This window comes from Ostrea edulis, chromosome 7 (genome assembly GCF_947568905.1).
Source record: "Ostrea edulis chromosome 7, xbOstEdul1.1, whole genome shotgun sequence".
Lineage (NCBI taxonomy): Eukaryota > Metazoa > Mollusca > Bivalvia > Ostreida > Ostreidae > Ostrea > Ostrea edulis.
This window is the reverse complement of record NC_079170.1, coordinates 54,074,819-54,093,095: the sequence shown is the minus strand read 5'-3', so window position 1 is coordinate 54,093,095 and position 18,277 is coordinate 54,074,819. Positions and strand designations below refer to the sequence as shown.

General features: G+C 35.4%; 2 protein-coding genes across 4 annotated transcripts; both read right to left on the bottom strand.

Annotated features, from left to right (window-relative positions):
- Nucleotides 1-2,076: 2,076 nt before the first annotated feature.
- LOC125654815 (betaine--homocysteine S-methyltransferase 1-like) lies at nt 2,077-7,641 on the bottom strand. 3 transcript variants are annotated; one of them, XM_048884902.2, is made up of 7 exons: nt 7,252-7,641; nt 5,428-5,618; nt 4,862-5,056; nt 4,075-4,186; nt 3,559-3,737; nt 3,275-3,356; nt 2,077-2,727 (listed from the first exon to the last, which is right to left on the bottom strand). In XM_048884902.2, the coding sequence occupies exons 1-7, from the start codon at nt 7,262-7,264 to the stop codon at nt 2,450-2,452; spliced, it is 1,050 nt and encodes a 349-aa protein (XP_048740859.1). In that variant the 5' UTR covers nt 7,265-7,641; the 3' UTR covers nt 2,077-2,449. The 3 variants fall into 3 exon arrangements, with proteins under 3 accessions (XP_048740859.1, XP_048740860.1, XP_048740861.1); XM_048884903.2 differs by having other exon boundaries at nt 7,258-7,410; XM_048884904.2 differs by lacking the exon at nt 4,862-5,056 and having other exon boundaries at nt 7,252-7,506.
- A 1,280-nt stretch (nt 7,642-8,921) lies between these two features.
- LOC130048255 (betaine--homocysteine S-methyltransferase 1-like) lies at nt 8,922-18,037 on the bottom strand. Its single transcript, XM_056144765.1, has 7 exons — nt 18,009-18,037; nt 15,261-15,451; nt 14,656-14,850; nt 14,116-14,227; nt 11,814-11,992; nt 11,520-11,601; nt 8,922-10,449 (listed from the first exon to the last, which is right to left on the bottom strand). The coding sequence occupies exons 1-7, from the start codon at nt 18,019-18,021 to the stop codon at nt 10,172-10,174; spliced, it is 1,050 nt and encodes a 349-aa protein (XP_056000740.1). The 5' UTR covers nt 18,022-18,037; the 3' UTR covers nt 8,922-10,171.
- Nucleotides 18,038-18,277: the final 240 nt, after the last annotated feature.

Below are 18,277 nucleotides of genomic sequence, written 5' to 3'. Positions count from 1 at the left end.
GGAGATACTATATACAAGCAATTTAATAAAACAGAGAATAGAAACTCTTTCAATTTTAGGAGATAAAATATTGTGCCATAGAAGTCATCAATTGAACGGAAACTTTAGTGGTAGTTTTTAGTATGGAATTTACACACCTAGGCGGCAAGTAATGCAGCATTAATAGTGATACAGAGTTAGTTTAATTACAATATGACTTATTTGAAGCGAGCGGCAATGTCATCTAGGTGCACATTAATAGCTAGAACCAGCCAAATATGAATGTAAATTTCCAAACATGAATTATAAAGGACTGCTCCTAGATTCGGTGAAGGAGTCATTCCAAATATCCAGCCGAGCAGAATCTCAGCCGAGATTAACATTTTCGTATGCCAGATGGTCAGATGAATTTAATTTAAACAGAGATTGAATACTTCAATTCGTACTCACTTCTCAAATTAGTCTAAGGAGACTGGTACATGTAAGTGTATTTCTGAGTAGTGAGTACAAGCGCTCAGAACTGAAAAGCCAACTGCAGTCTATTATGACAAATGGATGAAACTGACAGTAGAGTTATTACGGACGAAAGTGATTGTTGTGACAAGAAAGATTCAAAGAATTTATTGTGATTGTAAATGTTTCTTCATGTGTGTAATCAGAATTCATCATTTTGCAAAGTATAATTGACCTATTCAATTGTCTCGATAGTAGTTATTTGTTACATTGTAGTAGTTTGTTTCGCCCTATGATCTGTTACAGAAGTCATTTGTTATTACCAGTGTTCTCGTGATTTGGTAGTCGTCTGTTACAGAAGTCATTTGTTATTACCAGTGTTCTCGTGATTTGGTAGTCGTCTGTTACAGAAGTCATTAGTTATTACCAGTGTTCTCGTGATTTGGTAGTCGTCTGTTACCTTTGCCTTGTTCATAGTTTGTAACCAGTGCTTTATTTATAGTAGTTTGATTAGCTTTAATTTGTTAGTAGTTTCAAATGAATTGCATGCTTCAAAATTTGGTACAAGTGATATGATTGTCGTTTGTTTAATACAATGGTTCATGTTTTGTTAGATGGTATCAAGTAGTTGTTAAAATCATTTGCTTGTGAATTTCTTCATTATCAAACCACTTTCAAATCAAAGTCGTTTTAAAGAAATTTATTAGAGTAGTTTCGTCGCCCATTTTTCCTGATGGATATTCATTTGCATCCTTTTGAAGTATTTAATGTATATTTATAGACTTTTAAATCTTGAATACATGTGCATTCAATTATTTTTAATTCATTGTTGTTAATGTCAATATAGATATATTTAATGAGACAAGCATTTGTTTCATGTACACAAATAAGCAAACTTCCTCACGTGAGCATTTTGTGAGCATATTTCCTTACGTGAGCATTTTGTGAGCATATTTCCTTACGTGAGCATTTTATGAGCAAAGTTTTTAAAGGATTTGCTCGTGTGCAAAATTTTGTTCACGTCCGCATTTTACCTATTTTACATGTTAAATTACAAATGAGGCTCATGTGAGCAAATCATGTTGATTCTAACATAGCGGCTCATATGCATTTTGTGAGCAAATTTGGTATGTGTTGTGAAATACATTGTACCTGTTGACATCTGTGACCTAGACTCGAAATATGAATATTCCAGAGAAGAAACTCTCTAGAAGTTCATTTTAGTATGAAAAGACTGTAAATTTTGTGTTAATAAGAACTCCTCAGAATTACATTTAGACTTGTCATCTGGGAATTTGATTGGACTTAACAGTCGATTTGTAAATTCAGCTCGGTAGTAAACAAGCATCGGGCACTGTTTTTGTAAACTTTGATTAGACCTATTGTAAGTTAGTATTTTTTCATTGATACATTTTTCTATAAAAATATACAAAGGATTAAATTTTCGAATTCTTTGTGATTGATTTCTGCTGATCTCAGATTTTTTCCCCCATAAAATTTAGGATTGAATGAGTCGACGTCTATATTTCGGACAGAGGTAGAATTTTTCACACTTTGTTATGGCTACCAATACTCATATTTATAGACTAGGTTTCTATCCCCATCCAGGATAGTTACCTTGAGTATATATGATAATGCTTAAGATTTTGTAAAAGGTTTACGACTTTGTAATTTGATATTGAAATATACAATGTAGCTCTGGTCTTGTGATTGTATGACGCCATTACATCTGATAAACGACAGACATTAGGATGTATACCCTATACAAGCAATACAAACTCCAACATTTAAATCAATATCATCAGCTAACTACCAATCAAAGTTGATTTCACTGTAACGTTGAACAAATAGCTAACACTTTCGTAGCAATATTAGATAGATAAAAAATATATATACATAACTACCCTTTCTCATACCATCAAAGTGAATATAGATAAAAACTTACATATTTGATATATATTTACAATACAAGTTCTGAGGGATTCAGTGCATTATGGGATAATTGTTACAAATAAACTCATTTCTTCGTGATGGCGTCTTTGTATGTTTTGGTGAAATAAGGATCATTTTTCTTCTCGTCTCCAAAAATGAAATGCTTTTCCATTTCTGGTGAATATTTTAAAGCTGCCGCTGGTGTTCCATAAACACCTGCAACCTCTCTCAGGAAATGAGGTGCATTTCCACAACACAGGCCAACATATTGGATACCTAGATTCTTACACTCTTCTGCAAACTTCCGAATTTCCTCGCGAGTGCAGTAACAGGAAGAGAGATCTAGAGGAAATGCTGGTTTTTCTGGAAATTAGAAGCAAATCCATTACAATGTATGTACTTATAAGTAGGAAAGTTCAATCGAATCTCTTAATCAAACCAAACCGCAAAAACCGAGGTCCCGTGTCACAGCAGTTGTGACACGATAAATATCCCTCCCTGCTCAATGGCCATAAGCGCCGAGCATAGGCCTAAATTTTGTAGCCCTTCACCGGCAGTGGTGACGTCTCCATATGAGTGAAATATTTTCGAGAGAGACGTTAAACAATATTCAATCAATCAATCATATAAGTAGAAAAGTTCAATCGAACCTCTTATTTAAACCCTTATTTTCTTTTTTTAAAATTGGAGAACTGAAATTGATTGATAGATTAAAACATATTGCTACAAATACACATAATATTGTTTATAATGATATATTTTCCCCGTGAATTAGGATACTCTTTCTGAGACAAACATTTCGTTTTAGTATAGAAAGAAGTCAGAGTATACGGTCATTTCCAAACTTTTTGTTCGAGGTTATTGTCTCTAAGAATTACGTGTGCTTTAAGAACATGTAGAAAGCATTCACCTGTTCCCGGTACTGTTAAAGAGAAGAATGTCACTTGATTATCGTTTGTTCTGTATGGAACAGGCAGTGCTGCGATTGGTCCCTGCCAATTCACAAGAACAGGAAGGAAATATCAAATAATATATACATGTATAGGAGAGTGGACTTTTTTTTTAATATTAACTTTAATAAAATGTAAATTTTGAATAATATAAGAGGTAGGAGTCAAAACTATTTTCATGATACAGATATCGTACAGAAAGAATATTTATTGTAACTGATGGAAAGAGGAAAACTCTATTTACTCTGCAAGCTTTTCGAACGAGTTTCAGGGGTTCAATGATTGTTTCTGGACCCCGTCCACAGTTCAACCCTACAACATCCGCCCCAGCATCTTCCAATCGTTTGCAGGCTTCGTCAACAGGTATCCCGTCATGCATCATCATTGTCATTGGGACCGACAGTGTTATGACGGCAGGCAAGCCTGTTTAAAGATACATGTAAACATAAATGTGTGTGTGTATTTCCATAATCGAAACAGTAAGAAAGAACTGTTGACTGTAAAAGACTAACATACATGTAGTTATTTGGAGTGTAGTGCTTTTCCCGTACTGTTGATTGTAAAAGACTAACGTACATGTAGTTATTGAGAATGTAGTACCTTTCCCGTATTGTTTGATTGTAAAAGACTAACGTACATGTAGTTATTGAAAATGTAGTACATTTCCCGCATTGTTTGATTGTAAAAGACTAACGTACATGTAGTTATTTGGAGTGTAGTACCTTCAGAAATTCACTACATCAGAGTTTTACTGTAGTACCTTTCCCGTATTGTTTGATAGATTCCAAGGCTAACATAGCCTCTCCAAATTCTCCAAACGTCTCCGCAACGATAAAGTCTGCACCGCCCTCAACCGCCCATTCTATCTGTTCCTGTACGAAATGAATGAAACTTTCTTTAACAAACTGACAATGTTTACATTCCTATCGATCCTATTTCTTACAACATTATCTCCCATCTTTTATTTTGCATTTTAATCTCATGGAGATTCCTTGAGTGTATTTATATTATACAGTTACCTCCCCCATGCTCTCCCGTGGGGATCCGGGTTAGAGTAGGTCGTCAGTACCCCTTGCGTGTCATAAGAGGCCACTAAATGGGGCGATCCTTCGGATGAGACCGCAAAAACTGAGGCCCCGTGTCACAGCAGGTGTGGCACGATAAAGATCCCCCATGTTCAAAGGACGTACGCCTAACTTTTCCCAGCCCTTCACCGGCAATGGTGACGTCTCCATATGAGTGAAAAATTCTCGAGTGGGACGTTAAACAATATACAATCAATCAATCCCCCATTATCCAATTCGACGTCCAATTGATGACAGAATCAATCTGAGTAAGATTGATTGATTGATTGATGTTTTCCGCCACACTCAACAATTTTTCAGTTATCTGGTGGTACCCAGTTTTGGAAGAGAGAACCCAGATACAATGATACACCGACCTTCCGAAAGTAAACTGGGAAAATTTCTCACTTACCGGCGCGAGCGGGATTCGAACCCGCGCATACAGAGGTGAGAAACCGATTGACATTTACAATGAAATCTAACCTTAAACATGCCCTGTGTTTTGTTAATTGCCTGTTCGTCTCCCTTCTTGTACACAGTGGAATTGCAAATATTTCCCGCCATTAATGTACCAGTTTGGTCTGCCACTTCCCGCGCTATTTCTAAGGCTTTCATGTTCATAGTTTTCAGATCGGATTCTCTGTTGATAAGTCTGAGTTTTTCACGGTGAGCATAATACTGCAAAATATGAATTCAAGCTGGCGAGGTCGTCCATTTCGAAAAAACTGTCTAAGAACAACACATTTTAGACAAGTACTACTATTCCTTTACGTTACACGCATCTCGCAGTTATCATAATTTACATACAGATGTATAACGGGTTTGTGTTGATACTTTGTGCTATGATTTTACATTACATCGAATATCATAAATTTTTAACTGTAGCATGAAAACCAAGTGTATATAAATTGCAGGAACCTATAATATGAATTTAAAAAGTTTTAATTTTCTGATTCGTTTTTACTGAATATTACATGTAAGTATATGAAATATACAAATTCTAAGTTCCTATTCAACAAATTTGCTAATTGTTTGAAATGAATCATTACCGTGAATGCAAGTACTACGTCACTTCCGGCGTGAACATACTCTTCATGTAATGATTTGACAAGTTCGGGATGATCAAGTACCACTTCAGGAACAAAACTTCCTGACTTCAGGTAACCACGCCTCTCAAATTCAAATATATAACCCTCTGCCACAACAAGACTCTCGCCATTTTTCAATCTCTCAAGCAGACCTGGTGATAAAATAAAAGGCAATGATTAACATAATTAACTAAGAGACTCAGATGATGATATAGCGGTATAGGTGTTTGATGATGTTTAAGTGATGAAGAAGGACACCAATGGAAACATCCGCAGATGTCCATGATTTGCACGCTGGTATTACAAATACATCACGAACTTTTGGATAGTATTTAGTAAAATGCTTTACTTGTAATATATCCGTAAGAAACCATTCCTTTCTAAATCATTTTCAGCGTAGAAGGTCCAATTTCCATTTGCTTGTAAGATCAAATTTAACTTTGATTTATGATATTTAGATTTGAGCTAATATTACAGTATTTCGACTTGATCAAACGTTTATGGTGTACAGTATGTATATCGAGTGCACATGCTTGAGTTGAATCTGCCTTATGATTGGGGTCTTTCCCAGGGCGTACTAACTGTGACGTACATGCAGATGCCGTCTTGTATAGGTTAAGTCAAGTAGACCTAACTTACGGAGTGTCTCAAAATTAATACAGACTATTTGATATTAAATGAAGTAATCTCGATTATTTTAATTTTCATCAGAGGGCGATTTTATAGGTGCTTGCACATTAGAAGAATATTCAAAAAGTACGCACGTGGACACGTTTAATTTTTAACACACTGTCAAAATTTACACAATGAAATTTATAATGAATATTAACTCAAAGCATAGTCCATGGTTTTGAAATATTCAAGGAATAGCAGTGTCGCGTATTTATTTGACAATTCCCGCAAAACATCTTGTAAATCTATACATGGATATAGAATTATCAAGTAAGACAGTGGTGATTTAAACCTTGGAGTAAACTCGCGTCACTCACTTGCTGACATGGAGATAGTGAAATGTAAACATTCACCAGAGGTATACTCGTATTGGTATCGGTGTTTCATCTCCAGTCAGATTATTCAGTGACGTCTTATTTTCAGTTAGTTGTGAATTATGTTATTAATATTCTTGTTGTATCATGGACTCGCATCCTTATAGAATTCACCCTAAAACAGGACTCGGGTTAGACCTTTCCCTTTTAAAAATAGTGTCTTACTAGTATATTATTTCCCCCCCCCCCCAATAAAAAACCGACCCGTGATAGAATTTCCCCTCTTGCTTCTGGGTTGTTTCATCCGCATTCTATAACTCATCAGGGGCATCAACAACGGCAATGCTCACGATTGTTACATGTAAACAAGAGGCAAGGCGAGTGGAGACGAAAATCATTATCTTTTAATGTTAAAAATCATAATAATCAAAACTGTTCTTTATAAATCCTGATGTACCTGTCAAAATAGCATTGCAAATTAAAACCCTTTCTACACTGGTTAAAGTTTAGTATATGTATGAAATCACTATTATATTTTGTTGAGCATTGATTATGATAATTATACTACATTGTAAAGGTGTGTGAGTGTGTGTTGGGGGGAGGGGGGGGGGGGAGAGGGGGCGTTAAGATACGAAGTCCGCCCACATCTGGAGAATAGTTGCAAATTGCCACAAAACATTATATACAAGTAATACTACATGATTTCCGTGAAACTCCTGACAAATAACATCTGAATTTTGTACATTTCAAACTGAATAGTAAAACATAGCTATAGCATGTTTATTTCAAGTGTTCTTACCTTTACCTGGCATATTTCACAGTGTACAGCAAAGATTCGAGTATGGAAAGGCATCAATACAGATTTCTTTTCTTGTTTGGGCAGTTATTGATTGAATCGATAAATTTCACATCTATACTATCATGGGTGTACGCCACTTTTAAAGGAACATGCAAATAGAAACTAAACACGTCCGCAGTTGCAAAACCAATTATGATCGTCACATCATCTGGAAAAAAAAAAGGCTTTGCATTTCAAGTTCGTTCTATTTTGACAAAGAGTGGTTACCTTACTTCACAAACCGGACCAAACCAGTATATTAAAGCGTGATGCATAAGACCTGTCCTGGTTTTTAACCTTGTTTAGTTTATCGTCTCCGCCAACCCCAGAAATATGTGTAATCTCAAACCCAAGCCCTTTAGTGTAGGTACGTACTGATACGGGGAAAACGAGCGAGAACGCTTTAAACGATACCATGGTTGTGGTGTTTTTCTTTGAAATCTAGTGTACAACAACCAGAGATACACCAATGGCCGTTACATTGTACACTTTTACAACTGTGTCTTGTAAATAAATCATTGAAGATGTAATGTAAATCTCTCTACAGTGAAATTTTGAATTGAAAAAAAAAAGATTCACTGACAATATATTTGTCTTAAAATGATATAATAAAAAAAAGGTGTTGCACGTGTCATGTTAATTTCCCTAAAGGTGTTGCATGAACGTTGTCTTACAAGAACATGCTACAGACAACATATTTCGCCGGTACTTTAACAACTACACTGATTGCCTGTAAAGCAACAGGTTGTGTTTAAATTGCTGACAACCATATATAAGTCACTACACTCTTTCTCAGCACCAGCATACATGAGAGAGCTATGTACTGTTTAGCAGTCACATAGGACCTTGAGATCATCATCCGACCAATGGAAACTGGTAGTGAAGAAATCATCAAACAAATACGGTGCAAGAGCCATAAAAACACTAGGTGCACAATTGTGGAATAAACTGCCACTGGAACTTCGAGAGCTTGAAGCACATGGAGCATTCCGCAAGAACCTAAAACACTCTTGTTCAAGCGTGAATATGGCCTGTGAATGTAAAATTCAGTGTAACATCAAGGATTCCATGTGCAAGCTCTTGCAAACTGAATTTTTATCCAGCATACGAACACCTGTATGCCAATTGTATCTTGTCAAGTCAAAGTCGACCACTTTGTCATTTTACTACCATGTTTTATTTAAATTCTTTCTATAGTTTTATCATTTCCTTTATAGCTCTTGCAGGTCTTTTATTAGTATATTATCAATGATTATTAGCACAAACATTGTACAGCACATAGAAACTATTTGTAATTTTGCGCTTTATAAATGAATAAAATAATAATAATAATAAAGATCGAAAAAATTAAGTTATTTAAAGACCTTCATAAATTCAAACAAAAACACCGTAACAAGTTTTATCTTCCCTTTGTAGGGGGCATAGCCCCTCAACTGAACAAATTTGAATCCTCTTTACCCAAGGATGCTTTGTGCTAAGTTTGGTTGAAATTGGCGCGGTGGTTCTGGAGAAGAAGATGAAAATGTGAAAAGTTTACAACGACGACGGACAACGGACAAATTTCGATCAGAGAAGCTCACTGGTGAGCTAATGAACACACCGGGTTTTCAATTGCCTCTGGCCTATGTTTGCCTATCCATTTTACCAATACTCCATGCATCATGAAAAGATTAGTCCTAACGATACCCCTACTTAAACTGTCACTGCTTTTTACACCTATAAGTAATTGGATGTCTACATTTCATGAAGAAAACAAAATAAATTACAGTTATCACTTTAACAATTATCATAATCTACAGATTAGTGTTTTCTCTAGGTGTTTTATTCAGATTTGTGGGCGACAATTTCTACAATAATCTATACGTATACCAGATCAGGTCTTCAAGACTTAATCAGGCATCATATACCCGGTATCTATATTAAGATCGAGGCATCTGGTGTGTGAGTCGTTCAAGTGCTGGAAATCCGAAACAACGTCCCTAACAAAATTAAATTCACCAGTAGTCATTGATGTTCCCACTGTAGCGTTGTTAATAGTTGTTGACAGAGAGTTAAAGTAGCTGTTCTGAAGAAACTCCAGTTGATGTTATGTTCAGGCCATTGGGTAAGCAATCAACATACCCGATCTCCAGTATATGGGGGGCCCACGTACAGTACTAGTTATAGATATTGATGGCTTAATCTAAATATCCTTCAATGTTGAACTCTAGTTCATTCAATCCTTTTCATTCATTTTGATTGATTCTTCTGATTTTTGTATTTTCGTTGTATGAAATTTCATTTTAAGATTCCACCAAGGGATTTTTGATTAGTCGGATCACCTAAATGTCAATGTTAAATGTGTAAACTTGGATGTATAGTTGTGGCATTGGTATCTTTTAATTATTTGCAATAATATTGTATAGTTTTTCTCAGAATATTCTACATCAGATAGTCAGATACGGTTAATGTGAATATGATTTTGTAAAAGGTTTACGACTTTGTAATTTAATATTGAAATATACATTGTAGCTCTTTTCTTCTGAAGGTACATTATGTATGACTCCATTACATTTGATATACGGCATACATTAAAGTGCATATTCCATACAAGCGATACTAAACTCAACATTTACATTAATTTCATTAGCTAACTACAAATCAAAATTGATTTTATTGTAATGTTACACAACTAGCTAATAGTTACATAAATAGCTAATAGTTACATTTTTCTTAGCAATATTAGACAGATAAAAATATATAACTAGTACTCTTTCTGACACCATGAACATGAATACTGATAAAAACTTGTATATTTGATATATATTCACAATACATGCACCCTACACAGGTTCTGGGGGATTCCCTGTATAATGGGATATATTTTTTGCTAAAAATAAACTCATTTCTTCGCGATGGCGTATTTGTATGCCTTGGTGAAATAAGGATCATTTATTTTCTCGTCTCCGAAAACGAAATGCTTTTCCATTTCTGGTGAATATTTTAAAGCTGCCGCTGGTGTTCCATAAACACCTGCAACCTCTCTCATGAAATGAGGTGCATTTCCACAACACAGGCCAACATATTGGATACCTAGACTCTTGCACTCTTCTGCAAACTTTCGAATTTCCTCGCGAGTGCAGTAACAGGTAGATATATCAAGAGGAAACGCTGGTTTATCTGGAAATTATAATTAAATCCATTGAAATGTATGTACTTAAAAGTAGGAAACTTTAATTGACGTCAATATTCAAATATTCACTCACAATGGAATATTTAAAGTTATTACCGAATTATATACATGCATTGCATTTCTCACAAACTACAACGTGGAACATGCCACAACCTCTTTTTAAACAACTTCACAACTTAGTTTTTGTTCATTATTTCACTAAAAGAAAAAACGATTTTATTTGTTGGAATTTCCTCGATTATTTATCTCGCCAGATCAACATTATCCACCATTGAACACTACTAGAGAAACAAAAACCAGACTCTTGAGATTCTCCCGACATATACGTACATGTACAAAGAACACCCCTAGTGAAATACTAAATATTTTGTTCATCAACAAAGATGCAATTTATATGACAGACCAATTTGAATTCTGTGTTGAAAGCTTTTAAAGAACTTCTCAAACCAATATCAAACCTAACGTCCTCAGATGTTGTGAACTGAAATTTATTGATACACTAAGAAAGATTGCAACAAATAGACAGAATTTGGTTAATAATGACATTTTCCGCGTAGATTCGGATAATCTTTATAAGACAAATTTTGGTTGTAGTCTATAAAGAAATCTGAGTATATGATCATTTCCAAACTCTTTTCTTCAATCAATCAATCAATCAATGCTTTATTCTCATCAATGTATAGTCATACATTACAGAGAGGAGGTTGGAAAATACAAATTACTGCATGAAAGGTGAATATAACGAACAGTGATCAATCTCACAACTCCTATAAGCAATACAAAATAGATATTTGGGCAAATACGGACCCCTGGACACACCAGAGGTGCATGGGATCAAGAGCCTAGGAAGAGTAGGCATCCCCTGTCGACCGGTCACACTCGCCGTGAACCCTATATCTTGATCAGGGAAACGTAGTTATTCGTAGTCAAAATCAGTGAGCCAACATGTAGAGGTTTAAATTTTTATAATACTATGTATAAAGTGAAAAAAGATTAATTACACGTTATTGTCTCCAAGAATTGTTTGTGTAATAAAAACAATGTAGAAAGCATTTACCTGTTCCAGGCACTGTTAAAGAGAAGAATATCACTTCTTTATCGTTTGTTCTGTATGGAACAGGCAATGCTGCGATTGGTCCCTGTCAATTCACAAGAACAGTAGAAAATATCAAATAATCATTGGATCTATATGACAATACATAGGAGAGTGGTTTTAATTTTACAATTGCTTTAATAATAATTTGAATTTTGAATGATTTAAGAGGTATGAGTTACAACTATTTTCATAATGCAGATATCGTATAGAAAGAATATATATTGTAACTGATGGAAAGAGGAAAACTCTATTTACTCTGCAAGCTTTGAGAACAAGTTTCAGGGGTTCAATAATTGTTTCTGGACCCCGTCCACAGTTCAACCCTACAACATCCGCCCCAGCATCTTCCAATCGTTTGCAGGCTTCGTCAACAGGTATCCCGTCTTGCATCGTCGTTGTCATTGGGACCGCCAGTGTTATAACTGCAGGCAAGCCTGTTTGAAGATACACATAAATATGGGTGTGAATGAAAGGCGAAGATAACGAACACATAAATGTGGGTGTGAATGAAAGGCGAAGATCACGAACAGTTTCCATCTCATAACTCCTAAAAGCAATGCATTATTGAGAATTGAGCAAACACGGACCCCTGGATATACCAGAGGTGGGATCAGGTGCTTAGGAGGAGTAAGCATCCCCTATTGACCAGTCACACCCGCCCTGGGGCCATCTTGATCAGGTAAACGGAGTTATCCGTAGTCGAAACCAGTGTGCCGAGAACGACCTAACAATCAGTATGAAAAGAGTTAGACAGCATCTGACCCAATGATAGGTTGCATTGGCAACTTAGATGTTAATAACGACCATAGAATTTGCGAAATGCTGACTTTAAAGGAGACTGTTGGAACCCCTGCACCATTAACTTGTTTGTAAATAGATAGTTGACACCTTTGCACCATCAACTTGTTTGTTAGTATCCTGCTTCGTTTTAAAAACTGAACATACGCAGAACAAACTCTTGCGTATCAAATCAGTTGAGATATATACACACCATATGCAGGTAATCATGAAATATTGCTACATAAATATTGGAAGTTGATGACGGAGAAGCTGAAATCGTCCCGCTTATCATAAAGTTGAGTTGTTATTTTGCCCTAATGTCTACTTTCAATAAAATATCTAAGAAGCAAAAGTGAACGACTCTGTGGTGTCTTTTATTTCGAGCTCACATGGATATATCAAATAAACATATAAATGAAAGTTATTACTGTTTTAAAATAGACAAAACATCATCGATATATCTAAATGTTGAATTGAAGGCCACAGCAAGAGACTTCTTACGTAAAAGTTTTTGAATAAAGTCTGCTTCATAAGAATATAAAAAACTGGTCAGCTAACACAGGAGCACAATTCTTGCCCATGGATTTCCATCAGACTGTTTGAAGACCTCATCACCAAAGACTACGAAGATCTTGTCAATAAGGAACTCCAGCATATGTTTTATTTTAACTTCAGAGTAGTACTTGTGCGTGAAATCAGGGTGGTGTTTAACAAAGTAATGTTTTGGATCACTGGTCACTAGATATGAATTTCCATAATCCAAACAGTAAGAAAGAACTTTAGTACTTTTCCCATATTGTTTGATTATAAAAGATTAACATACATGCAGTCATTTGGAGTGTAGTACTGTTGACTGTAAATTACTAACATATATGTAAGTTACTTGGAATGTAGTACCCTTCCCGTATCATTTGATTGTAGAAGACTAACATACATGTAGTTATTTAGAATGTACAGTAAAACTCGAATATAGCGAACACGCATATAACGAAAATACGGTTATAGCGAAGAGAAATAGATTTCCCCGGCACATTCTTTATATATTCTATATAAAAATCTGCGTCTATAACGAACACGGATATAGCGAATTTACATATATAACGAAGTAAATTACTATTCCCCCTGAATTAAAATTGAACGTAAAAATCGCCTTTTATAACGATTTTTTTCCAATTTAAACTCGTTGTGATTTTGAAAAATCGCTTTCCATTGCCATAAAGGACCCACACTAATTACGAAATTTCTGTTTGTATTTTTTCAAAAAACGTTAACAAAAAACAATACTTACACATACGTTTAGCAAATATATTTTCGGTATTGTTTACTATTTTCGTTAATTGAATTTAAAGTTTGATTGCATTTATTTTATCGTACACACCTTTATTTGCGTAAAGCCACAAGTAAATGACATCTGCAGTCGACTGTTTGTATGTATTGCACATAATTTTGTGGACATTTTACTTTCGAAATGTTCTTGCGTGACTTAATAATCCATCAAGATAAATTATCATATATAAATCAGTGTGTATATTTCTTGAATAAAAATATTTCTTCTCTAACATATATAGGCTTAATTCTTCTTAGAGACAATACAAACGCAAGTATATCGATTGCTGCTTTTTATACAACTGATATACATGTAGAACAAATACGTTTTATAGCGAAATCGTTATATTTGAATTATGAATTCGCTATAAACGTATATCAAATTACGCATATAGCGAATTTTTATAAAGGGTCCGCAGAAATTCGCTATATCAGAGTTTTACTGTAGTACCTTTCCCGTATTGTTTGATACATTCCAAGGCTAACATAGCCTCTCCAAATTCGAAAAACGTCTCTGCAACGATAAAGTCTGCACCGCCCTCAACCGCCCATTCTACCTGTTCCTGTATGATATGAATGAAACTTTCGTTAACAAACTGACAATGTTTACATTCCTATCGATCCTATTTCCTACATTATTTCCCATCTCTTATTCTGTATTTTAATCTTATGGAGATCCCTTAAGTGCATTACTATTACAGAGTTACCTCCCCCATTTTCCCCATTTTCGACCTAAATTTTTCCAGCCCTTCATCGGCAATGGTGACGTCTCCATATGAGTGAAAAATTCTTGGGTTGGACGTTAAACAATATACAATCAATCAATCCCCTATTATCCCATTCGACGTCCAATTGATGAAAGAATCAATTTGGTGTGTGTGTTTGCCCAGCTATTCATTTTGTATTGCTTATAGGAGTTATGAGATTGATCACTGTTCGTTATCTTCACCTTTCATTCTATTGACATCTACAATTAAATCTAACCTTAAACATGAAACATGTCCCGTGCTTTGTTAATTGCCTTTTCGTCTCCCTTCTTGCACACAATGGAATTGTAAATGTTTCCCGCCATTAATGTACCAGTTTGATCTGCCACTCCCCGCGCTATTTCTAAGGCTTTCATGTTCATAGCTTTCAGATCGGATTCTCTGTTGATAAGTCTGAGTTTTTCACGGTGAGCATAATACTGCAAAATATGAATTCAAGCTGGCGAGCTCGTCCATTTCGAAAGAAAAGTCCAAGAACAATATATCTTAGACAAGTAATAAGTTATTGTTATATTCCTTTACATTGCATGTATATACATCTTGCAGTTATCATAATTTACATACACATGTATAACGGGTATATAATGGATTCGTTTTGATACTTTGTATTATAATTTTACATTACGGGTGCATGTAATATTCTGAAAATTTAACTGTGGCATGAAGCTCAAGTGTATAACAATTGCAGGAATCTATAATATGAATAAAAATAAGTTTGATTTTCCAATTTCCTTTGTACTTTCTGAACGTTACATACAAGTGTATGAATTATACAAATTCTAACTTTCATATTCAACAAATTTGCTAATGGTCTGAAGTGGATAATTACCGTGAATGCAAGTACTACGTCACTTCCGGCGTGAACATACTCTTCATGTAATGATTTGACAAGTTCGGGATGATCAAGTACCACTTCAGGAACAAAACTTCCTGACTTCAGGTAACCACGCCTCTCAAATTCAAATATATAACCCTCTGCCACAACAAGACTCTCGCCATTTTTCAATCTCTCAAGCAGACCTGGTGATAAAATAAAAGGCAATGATTAACATAATTAACTAAGAGACTTAGATGATGATATAGCGGTATAGGAGTTTGATGATGTTTATGTGATGAAGAAGGACACCAATGGAAACAACCGCAGATGTCCATGATTTGCACGCTGGTATTACAAATACATCACGAACTTTTGGATAGTATTTAGTAAAATGCTTTACTTGTAATATATCCGTAACAAACCATTCCTTTCTAAATCATTTTCAACGTAGAAGGTTCAATGTCCATTGCTTGTAAGATATATTTAGATTTGAGCTAATACTGCAGTATTTCGACTTGGTCAAACGTTTACGGTGTACAGTATGTATGTACATGTAAGACTCTAAAGTGCGATGGTCGCTCCAAAGTGCGATGGTCACGCCAAAGTGCGATGGTTTGTTAACGTTACGGACCCCAAATTGCGATGGTCATGCCAAAGGTTTAGTAACGTTTGTGACGTCACGTCATTGTGACGTCATTCTTAACGTCTTTCAAAATAAAACCAAAGAAAAGGAACACGGACGACAGTAATGGCAAGGTATACAAGGTTGAGGTTGAGTGAGAACGGCAAAGTACATAAATTTTGTTGTCGAACTCTCTACTTCGCCCAAACATTCTTTGATTCATGATCATTTATTACTTTGAGGTACACGTATTACATTCCTGGGGGTATGTTATATTACAAAACATTTTATACGATTTCGCGTTGGAAAATTTTGTGTTTTCTAACACGACAACTAAATGGTAATGAAATAAGTTCTTATTCTTATTTTTTGTACATGGATTTTGCACTGATATTTTGGTGAAACAACACACGGTTGGTTCAGTCTGTACCAAAACACTGTGTCGTTTACAAACCAATGGATTTCGACGTGTCACAACATCATACTTTGGCGTATCAGCCCATCGCACTTTGGCGCATGAGTGTGGACCATCGCACTTTGACGTGTCACACCATTGGGGTTTCGCGCAGACCATCGCACTTTGGCGTGACCATCGTCTTTAGTAGTCCCATCGAACTTTGGAGTCTTACATGTATATCAAGTACACGTCACAGTTATTTTGAATTGATTTTTTTTCTCCTTTATAGTTTAAAACGTTGATCAGAGGGTGGTTTTATAAGTGCTCACACAATAAAGGATTGTTCAAAAGACACGTTTTAAAACACTGTCAAAAGTTTGATAATGAATTCTTTCTAAAAAAAAAAAAATAAAAAAAAAAAAAGCTTGACTCAAATGGTCTTGCTACTAGTAGGTATATGAATACACATTATTTGGGTGTAATGAGCAATAAAAATGTCAAATGAAGTTAAACAAGCAAAGTACAATTACAACAATAAAATGACAACATTTTTCAAACCACGCTGTAAATCCTTGGGGCCAAAAGGTTCATGCTAATATCCGTTAAAGGCAGATGCGTGGACACACCAAAAGACTGGGGGGAAAACCTTCAGGACCTATATACATGTCCATGTCCATACAAATGCATAGTAATTAAGATAGTACATACATGCATGTACATAAAAACACTTAGTATAAAAATGAATTTTGATAACAGATGTAAATTCTAGTAATAGAACCGGAAACGTATAGATAGCTTAAATAGAAGGGGATGTACTGTCATTTGGGAAAAAAGTTTTGGCGCACTTTTACTGGGAGGGGGTGGAATCATAGGCCGGGGTTAGATTTTCCTGGGGGGAAATTCTATGCTGGGCCTCTTTTTCTGTGGGTGAAACAATCTAACCCCGGTCCGTTTTTACCGGGGAGAAATTCTAGTATACACGTGTTTGGGGGGCGGGGGGGGGGGTATGCTACAACAACAACGACAGTGGACACGATTGTCACGTGTAAACAAATACAAGAAGAACAAAGGCAAGACGAGTGGCGATGAAAATCATCAATTTTTATGGTATCAAAACTTTTCCCCTAAATCCCGGTTTGTGTTAAAATAGCACTGCAAATTTAAGCCCTTTCTACACTAGTGAAAGTTTAGTATCTGTGAGCCGTTCCTAGCAAAAAGGGCCCTTAAGTATTTTAGTACTATGGTGTGAACTATATAGAACAATCTCTCAAAATATTGGAGCAATATTGATTGTCGTTAAAATATTAGTTAATCAAAGATGACAACCAACTCGTGATTGGTAATCGTGAACTTTTTCTTTACAAGTATGCAAAAATGTTGTCACCTGTTTTTTTTTCCATTATGACGTGTTTTTGTTTTAAAGATTGTTGGATAAGATAAGGATCTTATTTGCTAGGAAAGGTTCATGTCTGAAATCAATATCATGTTTTGCTGATCATTTTTGTTGAAAAACGTTCGTTATCAATTATAATAATTATACTGGATTATTAGGGGGTGTAAAAATACGAAGTCCGCTCACATCTGGAGAATAGTTCCAAATTGCCCCACAAAATATTATATACAAGTAATACTATATGATTTGCATTTCCATCAAACCCCTGACAAATAACATCTGAATTTTGTACATTTCAAACTTGATATTAAAACCTAACTATAGCTTGATTATTTCAAGCGTTCTTACTTTTACCTGGCATATTTCACAGTGTGCAGGAAAGGGATAATTCATACCCTAAAGCAGGACTCGGGGTCACCCTAAAGTAGTGCTTATATCTCGAAATAAATACGAGTAATACTAAACTCTTATCTGTTATAAAAGAGTAAATGTGCCTACTTTTTGCATGGCTTTGTCGAGGTACAGATCTTTCGACCGGTAGACATGCTCCAATTCACATTCTGTAATGACTCTTTTTATTAGATCTTTCCACTTTTCTGTTGCAGCCAGATGACCTA